The sequence below is a fragment of the Trachurus trachurus genome, assembly GCF_905171665.1.
Source record: "Trachurus trachurus genome assembly, chromosome: 9".
In the NCBI taxonomy this organism is placed as follows: Eukaryota; Metazoa; Chordata; class Actinopteri; order Carangiformes; family Carangidae; genus Trachurus; species Trachurus trachurus.
Genome location: NC_139895.1, coordinates 31,898,142 through 31,917,914, shown reverse-complemented (window position 1 = coordinate 31,917,914; position 19,773 = coordinate 31,898,142). Strand labels below are relative to the sequence as shown.

The 19,773-nt window shown below is 42.1% G+C and overlaps 2 protein-coding genes across 3 annotated transcripts in view; one reads left to right on the top strand and one right to left on the bottom strand.

Annotated features, from left to right (window-relative positions):
* imp4 (IMP U3 small nucleolar ribonucleoprotein 4) overlaps positions 1-19,483 on the top strand; it is a 247,612-nt gene extending 228,129 nt beyond the window's left edge. The window contains exons 1-9 of one of the 2 annotated variants that reach the window (XM_083979104.1): positions 7,605-7,696; positions 11,931-12,039; positions 12,135-12,218; positions 12,303-12,412; positions 13,905-14,037; positions 14,853-15,007; positions 15,100-15,194; positions 15,282-15,355; positions 19,200-19,483. In XM_083979104.1, the coding sequence (XP_083835230.1) occupies positions 7,694-7,696; positions 11,931-12,039; positions 12,135-12,218; positions 12,303-12,412; positions 13,905-14,037; positions 14,853-15,007; positions 15,100-15,194; positions 15,282-15,355; positions 19,200-19,312 (876 nt within the window). In that variant the 5' untranslated portion in view covers positions 7,605-7,693 and the 3' untranslated portion in view covers positions 19,313-19,483. Of the gene's footprint in view, positions 1-7,604; positions 7,697-11,930; positions 12,040-12,134; positions 12,219-12,302; positions 12,413-13,904; positions 14,038-14,852; positions 15,008-15,099; positions 15,356-19,199 lie in introns of those variants that run through there. The other variant, XM_083979103.1, reaches the window with a different exon arrangement.
* On the bottom strand, positions 4,426-7,258 carry LOC310991066 (piggyBac transposable element-derived protein 4-like; the record flags this gene model as incomplete). The annotated part of the gene is made up of 2 exons (XM_083978636.1): positions 4,426-6,181; positions 7,077-7,258. 2 exons carry the CDS (start codon positions 7,256-7,258, stop codon positions 4,426-4,428), a joined length of 1,938 nt encoding a protein of 645 aa, XP_083834762.1.
* Positions 19,484-19,773: the final 290 nt, after the last annotated feature.

Sequence of the window (19,773 nt, the reverse complement as noted above, 5' to 3'; positions counted from 1 at the left end):
GTAGTAGGTCTGATGGTCTCAGTCAAGTGAAAAGGTTTAGGTGACTCGTTGTCATGTGAAAAGACTCCCTGATGGTCAAAAGGTCCCTAGATGGGAACAGCATTCCCTTGTAAATTTCGATTGATATGTGAATTAGAAGTGACTGTTCTGGTTGGATACTTAAAGGTGTTCAGAAATGGCCGTTTGTCCTGTTTGTCGTGCCTCCTTCCACGAGTTTCCACGAGTTTACCCAAGTAAGGAAAACTAATTTGATTGGTCGTTATCGAGCGGGCGGGATATTCAATGTTTGGAGCGAGACCGAGCTCGGTGTGTGTGTGTGTGTCTCAGACGTTTGATTGACGGTTGACGGATCCAGTATCATTGGCTGATGAATCATAGGCAACGTGACACATAATTTGTGTGCCTGCATTATCCAATGCAAATAAAAAATAAAAAATACCACACTTTCATCCTGGATTTACTCGAAAATAGAATTTTGCACAAAGTTTGGGCTACATCATCTGATAGATGAGTTATTACACTCAAATTCAATTTTCTTTTCTGGACACCTTTAAGGGAAAGAGCAATAACCTCACTTTGAGTTGATCTGCTCACCAGAGCTCCCACACATCAAGTATGTTGCATTATCTGTATTGTTACTATTAGCTATAGTTTGTTCACTTTATGCATCACAATAAACTGGAATGTTAACCCTTCATTTCTAATATTACCTTGTTGAGACTTTTGTTCTAAATAATTAAGAATCTGTTATTGGATATTTATTTGGTCTTTAGTTATATGGTAAGTTTCATTTGGTAACATTCATACCCTTAACCTCTGAGTTGAATAGAAAAGATTGAGTATCATGTCCTTTAACTAGTTATATTTTATGACCTCTGAATATCTTAGGGCTGTTCTTCTATGTTAAGAATAGTTGAAATCTTTATCTGCCATCCCTGAACTAAGACTAATGTTAGATATCTTAACAATAGAATTAAATTATTAAAGGGTTTAATTTAATGACCACCAATATTTAAGAGTAAAGTATTTTTTAAATGTAGTCAGATTAAATAAATATTTAGGCTACTTTACTTTATTTTGAAAACCTAATCACCTAATCTTAACACCGGAAAGACAAGATATGTGTTGGGGAGATATTGTCATATGCCTCTAGATATTTCCTCCCCTACAGTTACAGCTCAACCTCTGGATCATAATTTTCTGCTGGTAACTAGTGATGGCACAGGAAGGAAGCTAATTGAGCATTAGCCATGAGGTAATTTCTCACACGGTTTCAGCTCACAGACAGATCTTGAACACGCACACTGTATGTAATACAGGTAATTTATCAATGTTTTAAATAAAATTGTTTGAACCTATCATGTATCATATTGTTGTTATGAAAGAAAGATCTGAAAGTTATGCAAATCTTTTGGTTTTGCAAGTGGTCATATCTTATCTACCATAATATATTATGCTTAAGAGGGACTGAGACCAGTCACACACAAAGAAAGAAAAATACTTTATTCATCCCCTTGTTGGGAAATTCAAGAAAGCCTGCAGCGTGCCAATAATTGCACACTCTGAGTCCCACTGTGCCCCCCCTCCCCTCCCCTAATCAGATCTGAACGAACGTTGGTGTGTACGTTGCCCCTCTGTTTCTGCTACAAAAAAGAGCAGTAAGAGTTATCCACAAGGCAGGTAATAGAGATCCCTCAAATAGATTTTTTATTTCTGCAGGTTTGTTGAAAATGGCCGATATAATAGAATACAGACCCTAAAAATAATGTTTAAATGCATTTACAAAGCTTGTTTAAATTGGAGGAAGGGGACAACAGACTGAAGCTTGATTTTAAACATACTTTGCAAGGTTAAGCTTAAAACAAGTATGTCTCAGTTTAAGAAAATGTTTAAAAAAGAATAAGCATCTACAAAAAAGAAGAAGGAGAAAGAGAAAAATAAGGGGAAAAAAGAAAAGATAGATAGATGAGTGGTGTCTACCATTATTTTATTTTATTTTGTTTGTTTTCTTGTCATTACTGTTTCATCATTCTTAACATTTTGAAACAGAGAATAATATTGGTGTTGAAGTAAGCCAATGTAATTGTAACAACAGAGAGGTATAAGTTTTCTTCATCCTGCTCCTTTTCATTCATGGTGAAAATGTGTACATTATGTAAATATGTGCTACCATGTGAGAATGTATACCATCACTGAAATAAATCCAAATGAAATGAACCTAGCCCTGAATTTCCCCAGTGAGTTTACTCAGGATTGCTCAAAGGCATCTTGAGTTGTGAGCAATTATGTGATAGGCCGCCACGCCCACTTGCACCATGTGGCACTCCATTTACTATGCAGGAACTATGCATGATTTATACCTTAACTATGCTACATTTTTACCTTGATTAAACAGCTTTGGAGTAATAGTGCCAGTTAAACCAATGACTTGTAACTAGTTCCAGGGAGAATGGAGGCTCTCTGCCTTCCACCTAGCGTCTCTTGGCTGAAAACCAACCTTGTAAGATCAGAGCCTCTGCCTCTTGTTTCTGCGGCACCGCAACACCCGAACTGTAATCTATTGTTTATGACAAATATGATAAATAGTTATCCACTGTTCCATGGATTGCTTTCTTGCCAGCTTCGTTGAAAACAAACAAATGCACATGGCCGATGAGTAGGGTTAGCAAAACAGCGGAAAAGCAAACAGACTTGCATAGTTCCCCTTTAATACTTGAGCCCAGAGTATAAACACCAATTCTGGTGAAATGATGTCCACTGGGCTTTTAGATACACATTTGTGGCGCCCCCTATGGGTTGAGCTCAAAATGCTTTGGTAGGCATATTCCCAATCCTGTTGTGAAGATAGCAACCAAGATTTATGATGACGTGACAAAGCGTTAAAGGGATAGTTCACCCAAAATTGAAATTTCACTCATTATCTACTCACCCTCATGTGGACTAAGGGCTGGGAGAAGTTTCAGAGTCCTCCGTGGCTTCTCTGAGTTACAGGGGGTCTCGGCGTAGCAGTGCGTGTCCATATAACGGTTGCAAATGGATACCAACTGTCTTCGTAACAAAAAGACACACCAAAAGACATCCAAATACCTCCATGCTGCTCGTATGTAATGTCCGTCTTGTATTGAAGCCCCGAAATGCGAAATTGTCCCGAAAAAAAGTCTATTTTTCAAGCTTGTTTGTAGCGGAAGCTCCTCTTCCAGGTTCGTCAAATTTGGATGAACCAGGGTCTGTCCTCTTCCCAGTTCGTCCAGAGACGAACCGGGAAGAGGAGCTTCGAGAAGCTTCTGCTACAAAACAAGCTTGAAATATAGACTTATTTAATTTTTTTCTACAATTTCGCATTTCAGGGCTTCAATACAAGACGGACATTACATACGAGCAGCATGGAGGTATTTGGATGTTTTTTGGTGTGTCTTTTTGTTACGAAGACAGTTGGTATCCATTTGCAACCGTTATATGGACATGCACTGCTACGCCGAGACCCCCTGTAACTCAGAGAAGCCACGGAGGACTCTGAAACTTCTCCCAGCCCTTAGTCCACATGAGGGTGAGTAGATAATGAGTGAAATTTCAATTTTGGGTGAACTATCCCTTTAATCAGGACACAAGCTGTCCCAAGAAGAAATGCTCAGACATTGCGTTTGTTTTTGTTGCTTTAATATGTTGTAAACTTCAGACAACATCATATATATATATATATATTTGGGAAAGTATAGATTGAAAGGCCGACAGCTTTAACGTCAACCAAGTTATTTACATAAGAAAAACCCAAATGGTCCGTCAGACCGTGACAATCATAGTGTTAAACTTCAAGTACATGCCAGTTCATTAAAGGAGAATTACGGTCATTTTCTAAATAACACTCTGGAGCTCTAGGCCCCCGAGTGCTACCATAGGAAAAGACCCGACTAGTCGACTGTCGAGCGTTGACAGTCTGCATCGGTGCAGAAAGTGGAAGAAGGAGAATATGTCTGGATCCGATGTGGAAGAGGTAGAGGAACATTTTGAATTTGATGGTCGTGCATGTTTATTCGAACCAGAACATACAGATGAGGAGCAGTCTTCATTTATATGGAAACAGTCCTGAGCTCGACAGTAACAGAGCTAACAGAGTAACAGAGCTACATGACAAAAACACACATGTAGCACTGCTTTCTCATATCAACGGAGTTCATGCACAGTCAGTGTTGTGTGATAAGGCACTGGTGGATGTTGCAAAGCATGTGTAGTGATATTTTGAGCATAATAGAGGCCAAAGTCACCCAAGTGTCAGACAACAAACTATAATAATGATAAGCCTGGCCAAAAACATTAGGTTTCTACCCTAATAAGAATAACCATCATCAAGATCAACAGATAACTAGAAAAGAAACTTCAAAACTCAACTATTTACAATATTTACAGAATCCATCCATGTCAGACATTTTACTGCGCGTCATGCCACTGCTCAAAACAGTTCTTGGTTGATGTCAAGCACAGGGCGACGTTGCAGTTTCTGCAGTAAACGGGAGTTTTCACCCTCTTGATGCCAGCGTCCTTACACCTCCTACAGTACCTCCTAGATTCGGAGTCTTTGCGCGGCATGCAGGAGAGTCTGGGAGTGGTATTGGGCGGGGCTACCCATTCCGCCGAGCCTTCACTGAAGCCCAACATTTCAGCAGCAAGCTGCTCCCTGAAGACTTTCTGGGTGCACTCCTTCATGGCAGGATCAGACTTGATCTTACAGAGCTGCTTATGCAGCAGGAAACTGTTCACAACAGCTACGTCTATGAAGTGATAAAAAAAAGTCTTGTACCACTTTTGGGTTTTGTGGTGGACGGTGTAGTATCCAATAAGAGCATCGGACAGATCGACGCCGCCCATGTTCTTGTTGTAGTCCAACACAGCATCGGGAACCGGTACGTCCTTTATGCTCCACTCCCCATCCTCCTTCACCCTGCGCTTCACCGTCTGTCCGCTGAAGGCCTTGTGGAATGTCGAGCACATCGTCACCACGCGCGTGTCCAACCACTTCAGAAACAGCAGGTTCTCTTTCCTCATCCAGCGAATATCCCCCCTTTCTGGCTTTTTTGGTAAGTCATTTGCTTCTGTTTGTGGAAAACCAATCAGGTTTCTCCTGATGGTCCCACAGCAGGAAATGTGTTTCTTGAGGAGATCTCTAAAGAGGGTAGGGCTGGTGTAAAAGTTGTCCACATATAAATTGTAGCCCCCACCAAGCAACGAAAATGGCATAAGATTTACTACAGAAGAATAGCTCACACCGTGAGCTGCGCTGCCCTCTCTCTTCTCACACTTCCCCGTGTACACAGAGAAGTTCCAAGTGTAGCCTGTAGAAGAATCTGCAAGTACAAAAAGTTTGTATCCCCATTTTGTGGGCTTGTTCTTCATGTACTGCTTAATACTTATACGGGCCTTGCTTGCAACCATTCTCTCATCTATGGAGATGTTCTGATACGGCTGGAAGTGAGCCTTGCAGGCTGTCACGATGTCCGAGTACAGGGGCTTGATCTTGAAGAGTCGATCGTAGTCCGGAGTGTTTTTTTTGCTATCGTTGTCCTCATCCTCTTTGGGGTTGCTGAGGTGCAACGAAGAAAGGATCGCCTCGAATCGGTCCCGCGGCATCTTATTGCCAGGGAACATAAAGTTGTACGGCCATCGTCTCCTCCAGTAGTCTCCTCTGTGGTGGACATGCACGAGGCCGGAGAAGATGATGATGGCCAAAAAGATATAAAACTCTTCCACTGTCAGAGTCTTCCAATTGAACTTCAAGCCAGCTACGATCTTCCTCGACGCATTGATATTTGTGTTGTCGATAATCGTCCTGACAACAGATGTGCTAAAAAACAGCTGGAAGAGCGACAGAGGGGTCCATGCTGCTGTGGTGTCAAAGGTGGGGCCGGGTTTCCGGGCTGGACAGAACCGGAGGGGGTCGGGCCTTCTGTCCTCCTCCTCTCTGCTGTTCCACCTTTGTCCTTCCCCTTCCGCCTTTCGAGCAGCGTGCAGACTAGTTCGACGACGCTTAGGTGAACTCAGCAGCGGGGTTGGAGGGGGACGGGAACGGGGACCGGGAGGGGGAGGGGGAGCAGAGGCCCCTCCAGAGCGCCGTCCATGTTTTGACCCAGCAGAGGAGGGCTTTGATGGCTTATATTCATCATCATCATCTTCATCCTCATCGTCAGTGCTGAAATAAATATATAGAGAGAATATTTATTTATTGGCAAACAACTGTACTGGTGTATTTACATGCGTGCAGGTGTGTGTGGTGCAGTGGGTGTATGAGAACGGGGGGGGGGGGGGGGGGGCGGGGTGAGTGTGAGGAAGACGGCGCCTGTGTGTGTGTGCGCGCATAGACATCTTCTTGTGCGCATAGACATCTTCTTCAGTAATTATTTTCTCATTAGAGGAAAATGTGGATAAGCCCACTCTTGCATTGAAAAGAAAAACATCAAATACCGTGAAACATATGATTTTGAAAAAAAAAAGGGGAGGGGGGTCAGCCCTAGTTTTAGTGTTTACACAAGTACAATAAAGTGTGAATCATTGCAATTTTATTTTTTAGCCTATTCTTTTTTGCACATATACGGTAGGTTATTTGCTGTTTTGATTTCAAATAAGAATCCTCCAATGGCTTTTTGGTGCAAACCATTGGCCATTGACCATTGGCCCATTACTAAAAGTATAGGTAACTACTTGAGCACTAGTTAAAGCCCAAATTAGGCAAAAATAACTAATTAAATTGAAATAATTTACTGACAGCTTGGTCCCCCCTCAGTTCAAAAATCCTATCTGCGCCCCTGGGTATTCAAGAAAAAGACACTCGGACGCCATTACACTTAGCCTACTGTGTGTATGGAGGACTGTAATATAGTAGTCCATACACACAGTGAGTGTAATGCATATAACTCCACATAACAGTATTGTTGTGTGGAGTTGTATGCCCTATAGCACGTTGTGATCGTTGATTGTTTACATGCACGTACAGATGTGCACTGTTCCGTTCTGTAAAGTTGCTGGTGCTTTAATCCTAAACGTCTGCGACCGTAGCATTGCATTAACAGGCAAATGTACACACACACCTTTCATCTGGTGGTATCTGATAGTCTGGGTCGTCCATGTTGTAGAAGTCTGCGTCGTCGTCACTGTCGGTGTGCAGCTGGATGAGATCCTCTTCGTCTGAGGAAGAAAGCACAGGTCTCATCCATGTCTCCACCAGGTCAGGCTCGCTGCTAGCTTTGCTGTCCTCCATCATCATGGCCATGTTTTCCTCGTGTCCTCATCCACACACTCACTACTAGCAGCTCGCAGTGCACTCTCCAGATTTGTACAGATACGCGGGACAATGGCTCCGCTCCACATTGGTCAATATGGATGATTGACACCGCCTTCTTCTTCTTCTATTGGAATTTGATTGGCGGCTGGCATTTGCGCCACCTTCCAGACTGGAATGCGGTAGCAGGAAGAGAAAAGGGAAAACAGGAGGAGCCCGCTAGGAAACTCCTCTAGACTCCACTCCCGCAGTTTACCAGTAGGTGGCGGTGAAGCGCCCTGAAAACCGTTGCGAGGAAACAGTCAGTATCGAGCACTTCCATTGGCTCCCCTGTTTAGCGAATCAGAGAAGCTCTTGTATGGACGTTGTGTTTCCACGTGAGTCGTGCTGCTCGCCTGCTGCTAACAACCAGCTACACAAGAAAACATGGTAAGTTGGTTTATCCAGCGGTGAAGCGCTGGCTTTGTTTGTGTCTGTGAAGTGTGTTGTATGTTGAAACGTTAGCTTTCAACAGGACTGCTGACGTTAACTAGTGCTGGCTTGATATCCTTCCTCACTGACGTTAACGTGAAACTGTTCCACGACTTGTTACCCGGTCAGTCAGCTAGCAGGACTTCTGTGGTGGAGAACAGGAGGTTTTGTATTTGGTTTTAATACACAACACATACATGAACACGCGTTACTATCGTGTCATATCACCCATACAACCCAGTTGTTGTACCACATTTAACCTGTAAATGAGTTTATAATGGTTCCAGCTGCCTGACACTGCCTCTTACTGTTACCTCTAAGTGACTAAACATAAAAGCAGCTTAATACGTCACACCGTAAAATGTTGTAAACTTGTACAAATTAACACTACAGGGTACTATATGTATATGTATAGTTGTTGGTGCAGTATAAAGGATGTGTAGTGTTTGATAAGGAGTAATATCAGGCCTGGTGCTCACCCTCACTCCCTCTGTTGTTGTCTCACAGTCCCTCTCCTGCCACCTCCATCACAGATTCCAGCTGTGTTCTGCCCTTCTTTTTACAGTCTATGGTTCTGCCCAGAGCGATAGATATCTATCGCTCTGGTTCTGCCTCTAGAAGCAGCTCACCTGATCAGTTTGTCCTGCAACATCATGCCTCCTTTCTTAAAGGGATAGGTACAAAAAGCTGCTGAGTATAATACAACATATAATGTAATAATTATTTTCTGGGCAAATTGAATCATAGGCAACTGGACTTGTGTTTGTCTGGGAAGACGTTTTGCCTCTTATCCAAGGGGCTTTATCAGTTCGTACACAACAAGTCTCACTAGTCCGCACTAGCTAGACAAAGACAGTGGAGTACCTAGGTGTTTAACCCTTGTGTTATGTTCACATTTTGGACCCTTTGGAACTGTTCGGGTCAAATTGACCCGGAACATTATTGTTGGTTTTAAAAGAAATATAGAACTAAATATTTACATAAAAAAACTCCAACATATATTTTCTTTATCTCAGTTCCAAACAATATAGATAACATACATGAATCATGTTTGCATTTAATCTCTGCTAGATCACATTTAACAATGGAAGTGTCATTCGTTTTTTGTGATAAAGTTATAATGTATGTAAAAAATACACTATAGTAAAGCCTTGGGGTGTTTGTGTGTGTCTGTGTCCATGTACGTTTGTGTGTGTCTCTGTGTCTGTGCGTGTCTGTGTCCATGTGTGTGTCTCTGTGTGTGCGTGTTTGTGTGTCTGTGTCTGTAAGTGTGTGTGTGTGTGTGCGTGTGTTTGTGTGTCTGTGTGTGTCTATGTCATGTAAGTTTGTGTGTGTCTGTGCGTGTGTGTGTCTGTGTCCATGTGTGTGTCTCTGTGTGTGCGTGTTTGTGTGTCTGTGTCCATGTAAGTGTGTGTGTGTGTGTCTCTGTGTGTCTGTGCGTGCGTTTGTGTGTCTGTGTCCATGTAAGTGTGTGTGTGTGTCTCTGTGTGTGCGTTTGTGTGTGCGTGTGTGTGTGTGTGTCCATGTAAGTGTGTGTGTGTCTCTGTGTGTGTTTGTGTGTCTGTGTCCATGTAAGTGTGTGTGTGTCTCTGTGTGTCTGTGCGTGTGTGTCCATGTGTTTGTGTGTGTCTGTGTCCATGTAAGTGTGTGTGTGTCTCTGTGTGTGCTTGCATGTGTTTGTGTGTCTGTGTCCATGTAAGTGTGTGTGTGTCTCTGTGTGTTTATGTGTGTGTTTGTATATGTGTGTGTGTGTTTGTGTGTGTCTGCGTCCATGTAAGTGTGTGTGTGTGTGTGTGTGTGTGTGTGTGTGTGTCTGCCTGTCTGTCAGTCAATGTATTTCATCCGGGTCAAATTGACCCGAACATCCTATGAAGGACATAAATGCGTAGGGGTATTGTAGCATATCCTGTCAATATTTTTTTTTTCTTTCACACGTTCTTCACATAAAATAAGCCAAGGCCATGGATTTTCAGGTCGAAAAGTCGTATCCTTGTATATTTTATCTTTTAGTAAAAATTTGAAACGGGTCAATTTGACCCGAACACCACACAAGGGTTAACCTCTGTGGGAGTGGTCACCAGAGTACCTGTGGGTGTGTTTACAAAGGTACTGGTTTCACTTGACCATTGTTGGGGTCCCATGTGACAGTCGTTAGAGTCCTGTGCCACTTGGGGAACGACAGTCAGGTGAAACTGAAATTGGGAAACTTCCAAAGGAAACACTCCTTCTATTCTATTCTATATTCTATCACTCAGTAGTATAGAATATTCACTCTGTATTCTATTACTCAGCCACACTAAGTAGGTTATGTGTCGCCACATTGCTGCGCTCCAACCACACTCACTGCACCAAGCTTTTAAAGGCTGGTGACGCCAGGGACACACCGGTTTTAATTTGAAAACAGTTTTCAAAATAAAACACCACGATGACAAATGGGTATGATATGTGTGTGTGTTTATATAGGCCTATTTGTCAGTCCACACAACAACAACACAGGACAAGCGGGATAAACATGTACCCGCCCCATGGCATGTAGCCCTCCAAAATGAAGTCACATGGGGAATATTTTAGTCACATTTGGTGACTAAAATAGCTAGTTTACAGCCCTGATTATGTAGCTACAAGATGAACAAAGCTGTACGATTAACCATCTTGCTGCTGTTCGAAATAATATCTGTAAACTGTCCAACATTTGTCTAGTTCATAAAATAATTAATAATACAGCTCCTCCTCCACTGAAAAAATTCGTCCTTCCTTGTTCAGAAAACAAAACAAGAGCTTTAAGATCTGCGACGTGTGGAGACTGTAAAATTCCATTTCGAAAATCCACCTTTGGCCAATCAGCTTTTTCTGTTAAGGCCATTGGTGAATGGAACAGTCTCCCCAACGACCTGAAGACCAACAAAAACTATCGCAGTTTCTATCTTACTACAAAGAAATGGCTCCTTTGCCATCAAAGTTGCCAACATTAGATGGTGCTGTCAGGCTCTCTGCCCGACTCATTGGGTTGTTTCTCTTCTTCGTTAGCACTTTTTGTCTCTGTTTTCTTCTGATATCCATAGATACACCTGTCACATTACCATAGTTGGTAACTTTTTATTTTTTGTAACTGAGAACTACCATCGTTGGTATTACATCTGCCACTGTTGCCACTTTCATGTTTTACTTATTACCACTTTATTTATTACTATCAATACTGTGAATAACAATGCTGCTATGAGCACTTTGCACTTTGTCCACTACACAGTTACTGTACTGATATGTCCACCACACATAAGTGTATGACGGTCAACATCCTGCTGCTATGGGCACCTTGCACTTTGCCTACTATTTCTTTTTTGGTGTTCTGTGTTCCTCTATTCTGAATGAGGAGATGTAAGTCTGTGTTTTCAATGTTGTCCCCCTGTTGTCCATGTGGCTACTGGGCGGCGGTGTGTGTGTTGCCTCTGTGCGTCCATGTGTTGTTCTATGTCTTGGGTTTCTCCTGTATTTTACTGTGATCTGTATTTTTCTGTAAACTGTATTTTATTGTGATTGTATTGTGAGTTTTATGTTGGGACTACAGATGGAAATTAGCCTTAGTGGCTAAATCTGGTACAACCATCTCTTCTCTGTTCTGGATTAATGGTATTGTACATTGTCCCGTAATAATAAACTAAACTAAACTAAAACTAAACTAAAATGCCGGTCTGTGGCCTGGCCTTTCTACAGCAGATATTACACTTAGTGGCTATTTGGACCTCATACCACTCCACTTAAAAAAAAATGGAACTATCCCTTTAATCCTTCCTCCACAGCATTTCACAGAGTGGAGCAGAACACTGGCAGCCATGGGCACAGAAAAAAAAACTGCAGGAGTTTCTTACCAACGTTTAGAACCCCTGGTGGGCACATGTGTCTAGTTTGTCATCCAACTCCACTATAGAACGTCTAGGTCCAGACATCCTCCTCATCAGGGCCCTTAATGGAGACTGGATGCACCAGTTTCCCAGACTAATGATAGTAATGGTAATGATAGTTTATAGCCTCTCGGTTTTGTCCATCCCTGTCGGTGCCATCTAAGAACTCATCTCATCTCTGAGACGTTGAGATTACCCACATGTTCCTGCTAAATGAACATTAGGCCTATTAAGAACTTGCGTCTGTTGTTGAGACAGTTTGGTCTGACTCTGACGGTCTCTGTTACCTCCAGCTTCGTCGGGAGGTGAGACTGAGGAGAGAGTACCTGTACAGGAAGGCACAGGAGGACCGGCTCCGAACAATAGACGACAAAAAGCAGAAGCTGAAGAAAGCACTCGATGGTAGGATCATGGCACATTGCTGAAATTCTGTTCTACACAAATTGCTGTACACACTCTGGTCCTTGTATTACATAACCCTCTCTTTCTCTTTGCAGAAAATGCTCTTCTGCCAACTGAGATTCGCAAAGATGCTCTGCAGCTACAGAAACTGGTGGAGTATGAAGACGAAGGAGCAGAAGGTTGGTGGTGTTGTTTCTCACTGTTGTCAACAGACTTCCGTCCTCTATCTTCTTCAATCATCATTAATTCTTTTGTCCCTGCAGGCGTCAGCTCTCACATGGATGATGAGTACAAATGGGCTGGAGTGGAAGATCCTAAAGTCATGGTCACTACATCCAGGGACCCCAGTTCTAGGCTCAAAATGTTTGCAAAGGTCAGGACGGCTTTTGTGTTGTGACTTAATCTAGAGGTTGTAAATTAAGGACAGGCCAATGACAGGAAGCTGCCTGTAGGATGTATGAGCACAGGGAGTATGATGCAGGAAGTCTTTATGAAAGCACAGCAGACATACAAAGCCCTTCAGTTTTTAAGTCTCTACCGTAAGTTGTTGTTGTTCCCAAGTTGTTCACCAAGTGGTAAACTGGCCATAGTTTATTTTTTATGTGTTGTTGTTGCACATCACAGCACGGATTAAAAAAAAAATATATATATAAATATATATACTATATATATACATACATTATATTGAAATTGTCTGCAGAAAGATTCAATATCTCACAAACGAATGAGTAGCAGTACATTTAATTCCGATTAGAAAGATTAGAAGGACTAATAGACTTTTACTGACAGCCTGGAGGGATGATGGTGCTTAATTTAGTTGAATAACATCCATAACAGTAACAGTTTGTTCATTTGTTCAGGGCCTTAGATAGACTAAAGCTCATCCCAGCACAGGCAGATAATCCTACAGTCACATCAGACTGCACATTCTGCTCACAATCCTTAGCACTTGTGTGCTAACCTCACTGTTAGCTGCTAAGAGCTAATGCTGCTCATTAAAGGCTGTTTTTATAAAAGAACAGCAGACATCTCTTTTTTTTTTGTACAAACCCATTTTCCTGGATTTGACTGAAACATTTAGAGTCAGAATAAATTCACATGAGGGACTTGTCAGAAAAGAGCTAGGGGAAGTTTCACCCAACTTCTTGTTTTCATTCTCAGTTTGTTCTTTATTTAAAGGGATAGTTCAACATTTTGGAAAATTGGCCCATTGCCATAATCCCTATAGTCATCGCAATAGGTTTGTTACCTTTAATTGTTAATTTAATTTTAGAACTGCCGAGCAGTGAGCTGCTCAGAGCTACGCTACGGAGGCTAATGGGATTTCTTGGTTTCCCTCATCAAACTCACAATCCAACAACTCCAAAACGCTCTGGTGGACAAGTTGTGACCTGCACATTCACCACGCTATGAGATAATAACGGAACGTTATGAGACAGAGTTGTTCTAGCGGTAAATTCATGCAAAACCGCTGATGTGCGTTCCCGTCGGAGGCTGTTTTTCGGCAAGCAGAGACTGCTTTACCTCTAAAACAACTCCATCTCGTAACATTCCGTTATTATCTCATAGCGTGGTGAATGTGCAGGTCACAACTTGTCCACCAGAGCGTTTTGGAGTTGTTGGATTGTGTATTTGATGAGTTTGATGAGGGAAACCAAGAAATCCCATGAGCCTCCGTAGTGTAGCTCTGAGCAGCTCGCGGCTCTGCTCCGCCATTCTAAAAATAGCTTGCACCAACAATTAAAGGTAACGAACCTACTCCTAAAACTATAGGGATTATGGCAATGGGCCAATTTGCTAAAATGTTGTTGAACTATCCCTTTAACAATCAGTTGAGTTGATGTACATTGTGGAACTGGTTACAGGAGGTAAAGCTGATGTTCCCTGGTGCCCAGCGCATGAACAGAGGAAACCACGAGATTGCTGCGCTGGTGCGAGCCTGCAAGGCCAACAACGTCACAGACCTCGTCATCATGCATGAAACCAGAGGACAGCCAGGTATAATCAGTCACAACCAGGTCCTAATCATTAGGATTCACTGCATTTTTAATAACTCTCCTCCATGTCTTCTCCCCTGAATTGTCTTCATCCACTGCAGTGTTTCACATGTTAAACTGTAGATATTAGGGGTGTACCCGACTAAGACTTTTCACAGTTGAATCTGATTGGTCAGGTTTTTGCCTTTAGAGAGACTAATCGTCGAATCATTTAGTTTTTTCCCTCATTGATCCATCATGTCATTTGCGTCTTTGAGCTAAAACACCCAAATAAACACATTTAATTCTATATACCCTAACCCAGGGTGATCAGATGAATGTAGAAACAGATTAAATGCTATTGAAAGCCAAAATAGTTTAGGCATACAGGTGATGTACTTGGGAAGAATTGGCAGAAATACCTAAATATGATGTGTAAAAGTGTACTCCACCAATTTAGAAGGGATAGTTCAACATTTTGAAAATTGGCCAGGTTCGTTACCACAACATCAATACAAACCAACATTTCTATTTCTTCTTTTGATGAATTGATGTTGGTTTGTATTGATGTTGGTTTATATGTGACATGTTGCCTGTGAAGCACTTTGGTGCAAATGCTCTTTGCTTTTAAGGTAATAAATTAAACTTAAACTCATTGGAATAAATGGATTCATAGTGTAGCAGTGCCGTTGTTACACTGTGTCTGACCTGAGCTCCAAAATCTAAAAATGTATGGCATTTAACACCAAGTTGTGTGTTTTTGTGAACTTCTACGTGCACTATTGAAGAACTTTTCCATGGGACTATCTGATTTTCTTCTCTCCTGTGCATCAACAGATGGCCTGGTGGTGTGCCACTTACCATTTGGACCCACTGCTTATTTCACACTGTACAACGTGGTCATGAGGCACGATGTTCCAGACATAGGCACCATGTCTGAGGCTTACCCCCACCTCATCTTTCACAACTTCACCTCACAGCTTGGCAAGAGGGTAGGTGCTGGACCGCGCACTGTACGCATGCCATCGGTATTTTCTTTCAGCGCTCGTTTGAGTAATACAGCTAATTAATTGTGTTTGCACAGGTATCGAATATCCTCAAGTATCTTTTTCCAGTGCCCAAAGAGGACAGTAAGCGTGTCATGACATTCGCCAACCAAGAGGACTTCATCTCTTTCAGGTCAGCGAGAAAGCACCCCCTCAATGTAAATGCCCTACACACCTCATGTTACTGGAACAGTAATAATAGTATTCCTTTTCATTACAGGCATCACACCTACAAGAAAACAGACCACAAGAACGTTGAGCTGACAGAAGTGGGACCCAGGTTTGAAATGAAATGTAAGTATGGATAGATAGGTCTTCTAGAGCAGCCTTTCTCAAAGTGGGTGCCGGGGCACACTGGGGTGCCGTCTGACTGCGTCAAGGGTGCCGTGAAAAAAATACCTCTTCTGACATTTCATAGAATACATTCTCTTTATGCAAAGGGGCCGTGTCCACCGTCTACTTTCCATTCAGATCCTATGGAGCTCGAAAAAAAGCTGTCGGAGTTTCCTTTTTTTGTTGCGGCACTCAGAGCGCTCAGAGTTGAAATATATATTTATATATATACCAGCTGCGGAATGGCTATCAGGACGACCAGGAGATCTCCCGGTCGGCCGCCCAGCCAACATGCTCCAGCATACCATCGAGCAGGTTGCCCTGCGCGGTTATGCGGCCTTTATGACCAGCCTCAATGAGGGTGATGTAAGTCAATCATGTTCTCATGATAATCTTCAAGGTTTCCTTGAATTAATTGATATTAACAGTCCAGCCATTATTTATACCACCTCTTGTCTTTTTACATCTCACTCATGGTTGCGATAGTGACGCAGACTCTCATCAATCCAGACTACTAAATGATTTTTGTTTAGCCTCCTGTCTTTATCTAATTCTTTTTGTTCAGATATAACTGAACTTTAATGACCAAACATATAAAATAACCAGCAATGTTTGTTCGTTCTTAAATTGTAGAATGGCGCAAAGCCTCATGGGAAATGGGAAACGCGCTAGAGAAAAGTCACTGAGAAAGTTATCATTAAACTAGCGGCTACGGCTAAAAATAGAAAAATAGAACTCACGGAAGCTAAACAGCAAAGCTTATCAGTCCTGCCCGTGTGTCACGTTATTTATAAGTTATATTAATTTAACAAGACAACACAGTCCGTGCTAAGTGGGCCGGTACGTCGGTACCTGGTCGGTACGCGGTACCGTTACTTCTGGATTTTAACCACTTGAGAGTCGGAACCTATGGGCACCGAAGCATGTTGGTGAGTAGGACAAGACCGGAACAGTGGCGTGTGCAGCGCTGTCAGTAAGATCCATTCGCAGAGCAGAGTAGGGAGGGGGAAATATAGCCTACCTGACTGGATGTAATGTTATGGTCAGCAGCGTTAATGCTTGAGTGGCACTAATTGCAGCTCTTTCACCCCATTCAGCATTTCTGTAGCCTACTTTAACTCATTGAGTGCCAGCCCTTTTATAAAATGGTCAGTGCCATGTGCCAGCGTTTCGGGGCATTTTGAGTAATATTTTAAGACCAAGAGAATATTTTGTACTATGACTCTGAAAACACAAAATAGCTCAAAGGAAAGAGGAGACTCTCTATTTAACTAGGGAAAAAAACATTTGTTTGTACCTTGTTCCATTCTTGATTTATCTTAAGCTGAATAGAGCCTGGTTGCACCAAAAAGACCACTTTTTTTCTAGAAAGCTGAGAAAAATGCATTTTTGTGAAAGAGAGTCTCTCAAGAAAAACAGTGATTTATCCGTTTTAATTTTGGCTTCAAAAACATGTAACACATCTGAAAATTTCATTTCACATGTTTTTTCATTGTACAAAAAAAATAAAAAAATAAAATACAACAAGTAGGAGTCCTACTATGCAGAGTGATGCCTGCTCTCCTACTCCTCCTGCAGTTGCTGCCCCCTCACCCTCTCCTAACCCCCTCCTCCCCCCTCCCCTCACCCCCTCTCTGCCCCTCCCCTCTCCTACTTCTCCTCCTGCTGCTTCCCCTCGTCTCTGAAGGAGGGAGTGAGACGTCATGGCGTCTTCAGCCTCTCTGCTGGACGCGGCCGCGGCAGCGACGCACCGCGCTGATCTCTCGGTTCGTCGTCACGACGTCGGTTTACAGCAACTGGTGAAACTGACTCCGCGATCCGCTTTCGCTTCGGCATTTCGGTGCTTATCATCTAGATCAGTTTACCTTTCCTGCCTCCTCCGGTCACTTCATGCTGGAGCTATGCTAATAGCATCCGTAGCTAAGCTTCCTCCAGCTCCACGTTACACTTGTTCCAGGCTCTGCCCGTCGTTTTCCTCTAGAAATAGAAATTTTCCCCAACTTTTTTTTAATCTCTGTACCGATCGCACTCGTCTTCTCCTTCCTCTTCACTTCTTGCTCTGATCTACAGTCTTCTTCGTTCTACACATCCCAGAAGCCCCAAAATTACTCACAGTGTGCGCAACAGCGTCCCCATTTACCAGCCGCAGAAAACTGCATTTGACGTATATACGTCAATGGCACTCATGGATTTTGATTGACGTATATATACGTCAATGGCACTCAATGAGTTAATACAAATCCATGATCTAACTGGTGCCCACTTCTGAAGGAAATAGCAAAATATAGCTACCCATATTTCTTATTTTTCTTATTCTAACCCTGCCCCACTCCACCCCTGATATACACAGTATATCAAGCGGCGCTGGCGACTCGTTTCGGCAGCGTTCAGAGAGAGAGAGAGAGAGAGAGAGGCCGTTGGTCACGGGCACTCAGAGCAGTAGGGTCCGTGTCCACCGGACGCTATGAAAAAAATGCGTTGTACCAGGCTCACGTCTCACATTGATGGTGAGTCACAGCCTCCTCTGTCCTCTTCCACCGGTGGAAATTCTCTGATTGTTCGCAACGGAGTCAGAACGGAGCGGAGACGCCGGTGGATATTCATGTGAACGCGTGCCTGCGCTGCGCGCATGTAGACCTTTCTCTCTTCCTCTCGGATTATTGTGTGTGTGTGTGCATATGTAGGCAACATAGGCACCTATGCATAAATACTGTGATACTGTCCCGTCTAAATAAACAGGACATTTACATTTAGGCTATGCAGTGTCATTTTGAATTATATTTTACACAGGGGTGCCGTGAGATTTTATGCACTTTTGAAAGGTGCCCTGACTGAAAAAAGTTTGAGAAACGCTGTTTGTGATTTATGAACAAAATCCTGATGGCTCTTGGATTTATAGGTAACAAACTTGTCAGCTTAAACATGACATATAATACTCCTCTATGTGGAATCTTTTCAGTAGTTCTCTGCACATCTGCTCTGGTCTTAATGGCAGTTGTGGCCCAAACATAGCCTGAGACATTGCTCAACAGTTTGTATGAGACAGGATGTTGCATCCCAAAGGAACGTCATCATGGCTAAAATCACAACATCTCCCACTGACCACAGTAACATCAATAATATTTTGTTCACACACATATTTGATTGGTCGGTGCAGTGCTGGATGATGATGATGATGCAGAATCCTCTACTTTAGGTGACGGGCTGTGTTATTATAAACTGATATTATCTTATGATGAACATATGACAAATGTATTGATATAACTTATATGTCAGCCTTATAAAAAAAGTTTAGAAACTGTGATTTAAGCTAGTTGTAAGACTAGGCCTAACATTCAGTATTTCTGAATGTACTGTATGTGTATATTTCTTGGGGAGGTGCTTTTTATAAGCCCATATAGGGTTTTTTAACCTCTCCCGCACTTACTATTCTTGTTTCATTTCTGTTTTTTTGTAATTGTCTTTTATTATGGTGCAAATAAATAAATACAAATACAAGAATGTACAGAAATAACTATTATATTGGTTAAAATAAGGACCAATGAAAGTTTGGTGAAAACACTTCAAGTCTGATGTTTAAAAGCATTGCTGTTTACAAACTGTCCTTCTGAAAATGCATTACAGAGGTAAAAAAAAATAATAAAAAAAAATACATCAAATAAAATAGGAATTAGGAAGAAAAGGAGCCAATGTGAAATAGAATTTTTGTTTTTAGACATTTTCCCTTTTTTCTCTGTTGTATTCCTCTGTTCTGTTCCGACTATTTTGGGATGTGCTAAATGTTTACATGTGTTCTTTTGTTTAGTGTACATGATCAAACTGGGCACCCTGGAGAACGAGGGCACGGCAGACATCGAGTGGCGTCACCACGCGTATACACACACAGCAAAGAAAAGGAGGTTCCTCAGTGTGCAATAGGAGCTATTCATGGACTCTGAGAAACTTTAACAACACTGTTGTCAAAACAGTGATTTCTCATTTTCTGACTAATAACATTCTTAAAACATGCAGTTTGTTCAATAAAAAGCCAGCTTTTGTTAAATAACCATTTCATAAAAAAGGGTTGTTTTCTCTTCTTTGTATTTTATTTTTTTTCACCTTATACATACTATATGGACTGTATTATAACTGTCTACTGTTTTGTATTAAAGGTTGTTTCTAAGGTCCTGTGTGTATCAGTGGTATTTTGTGTTGTCATATACACTGAAGTGAATGAATATCCACCCACCACTATATTCGCTTTTGCGAAGTGCATAGTGTAGTTTTTATTTTTGTGCATAGTGTAGTTAATGTACATACAGTAATACAGAACGACACTCAGAGCGCCTACTCGTTATAGACCCCTTGCTGTTTGTCAAATGACAGAGCGCAGCCACGGG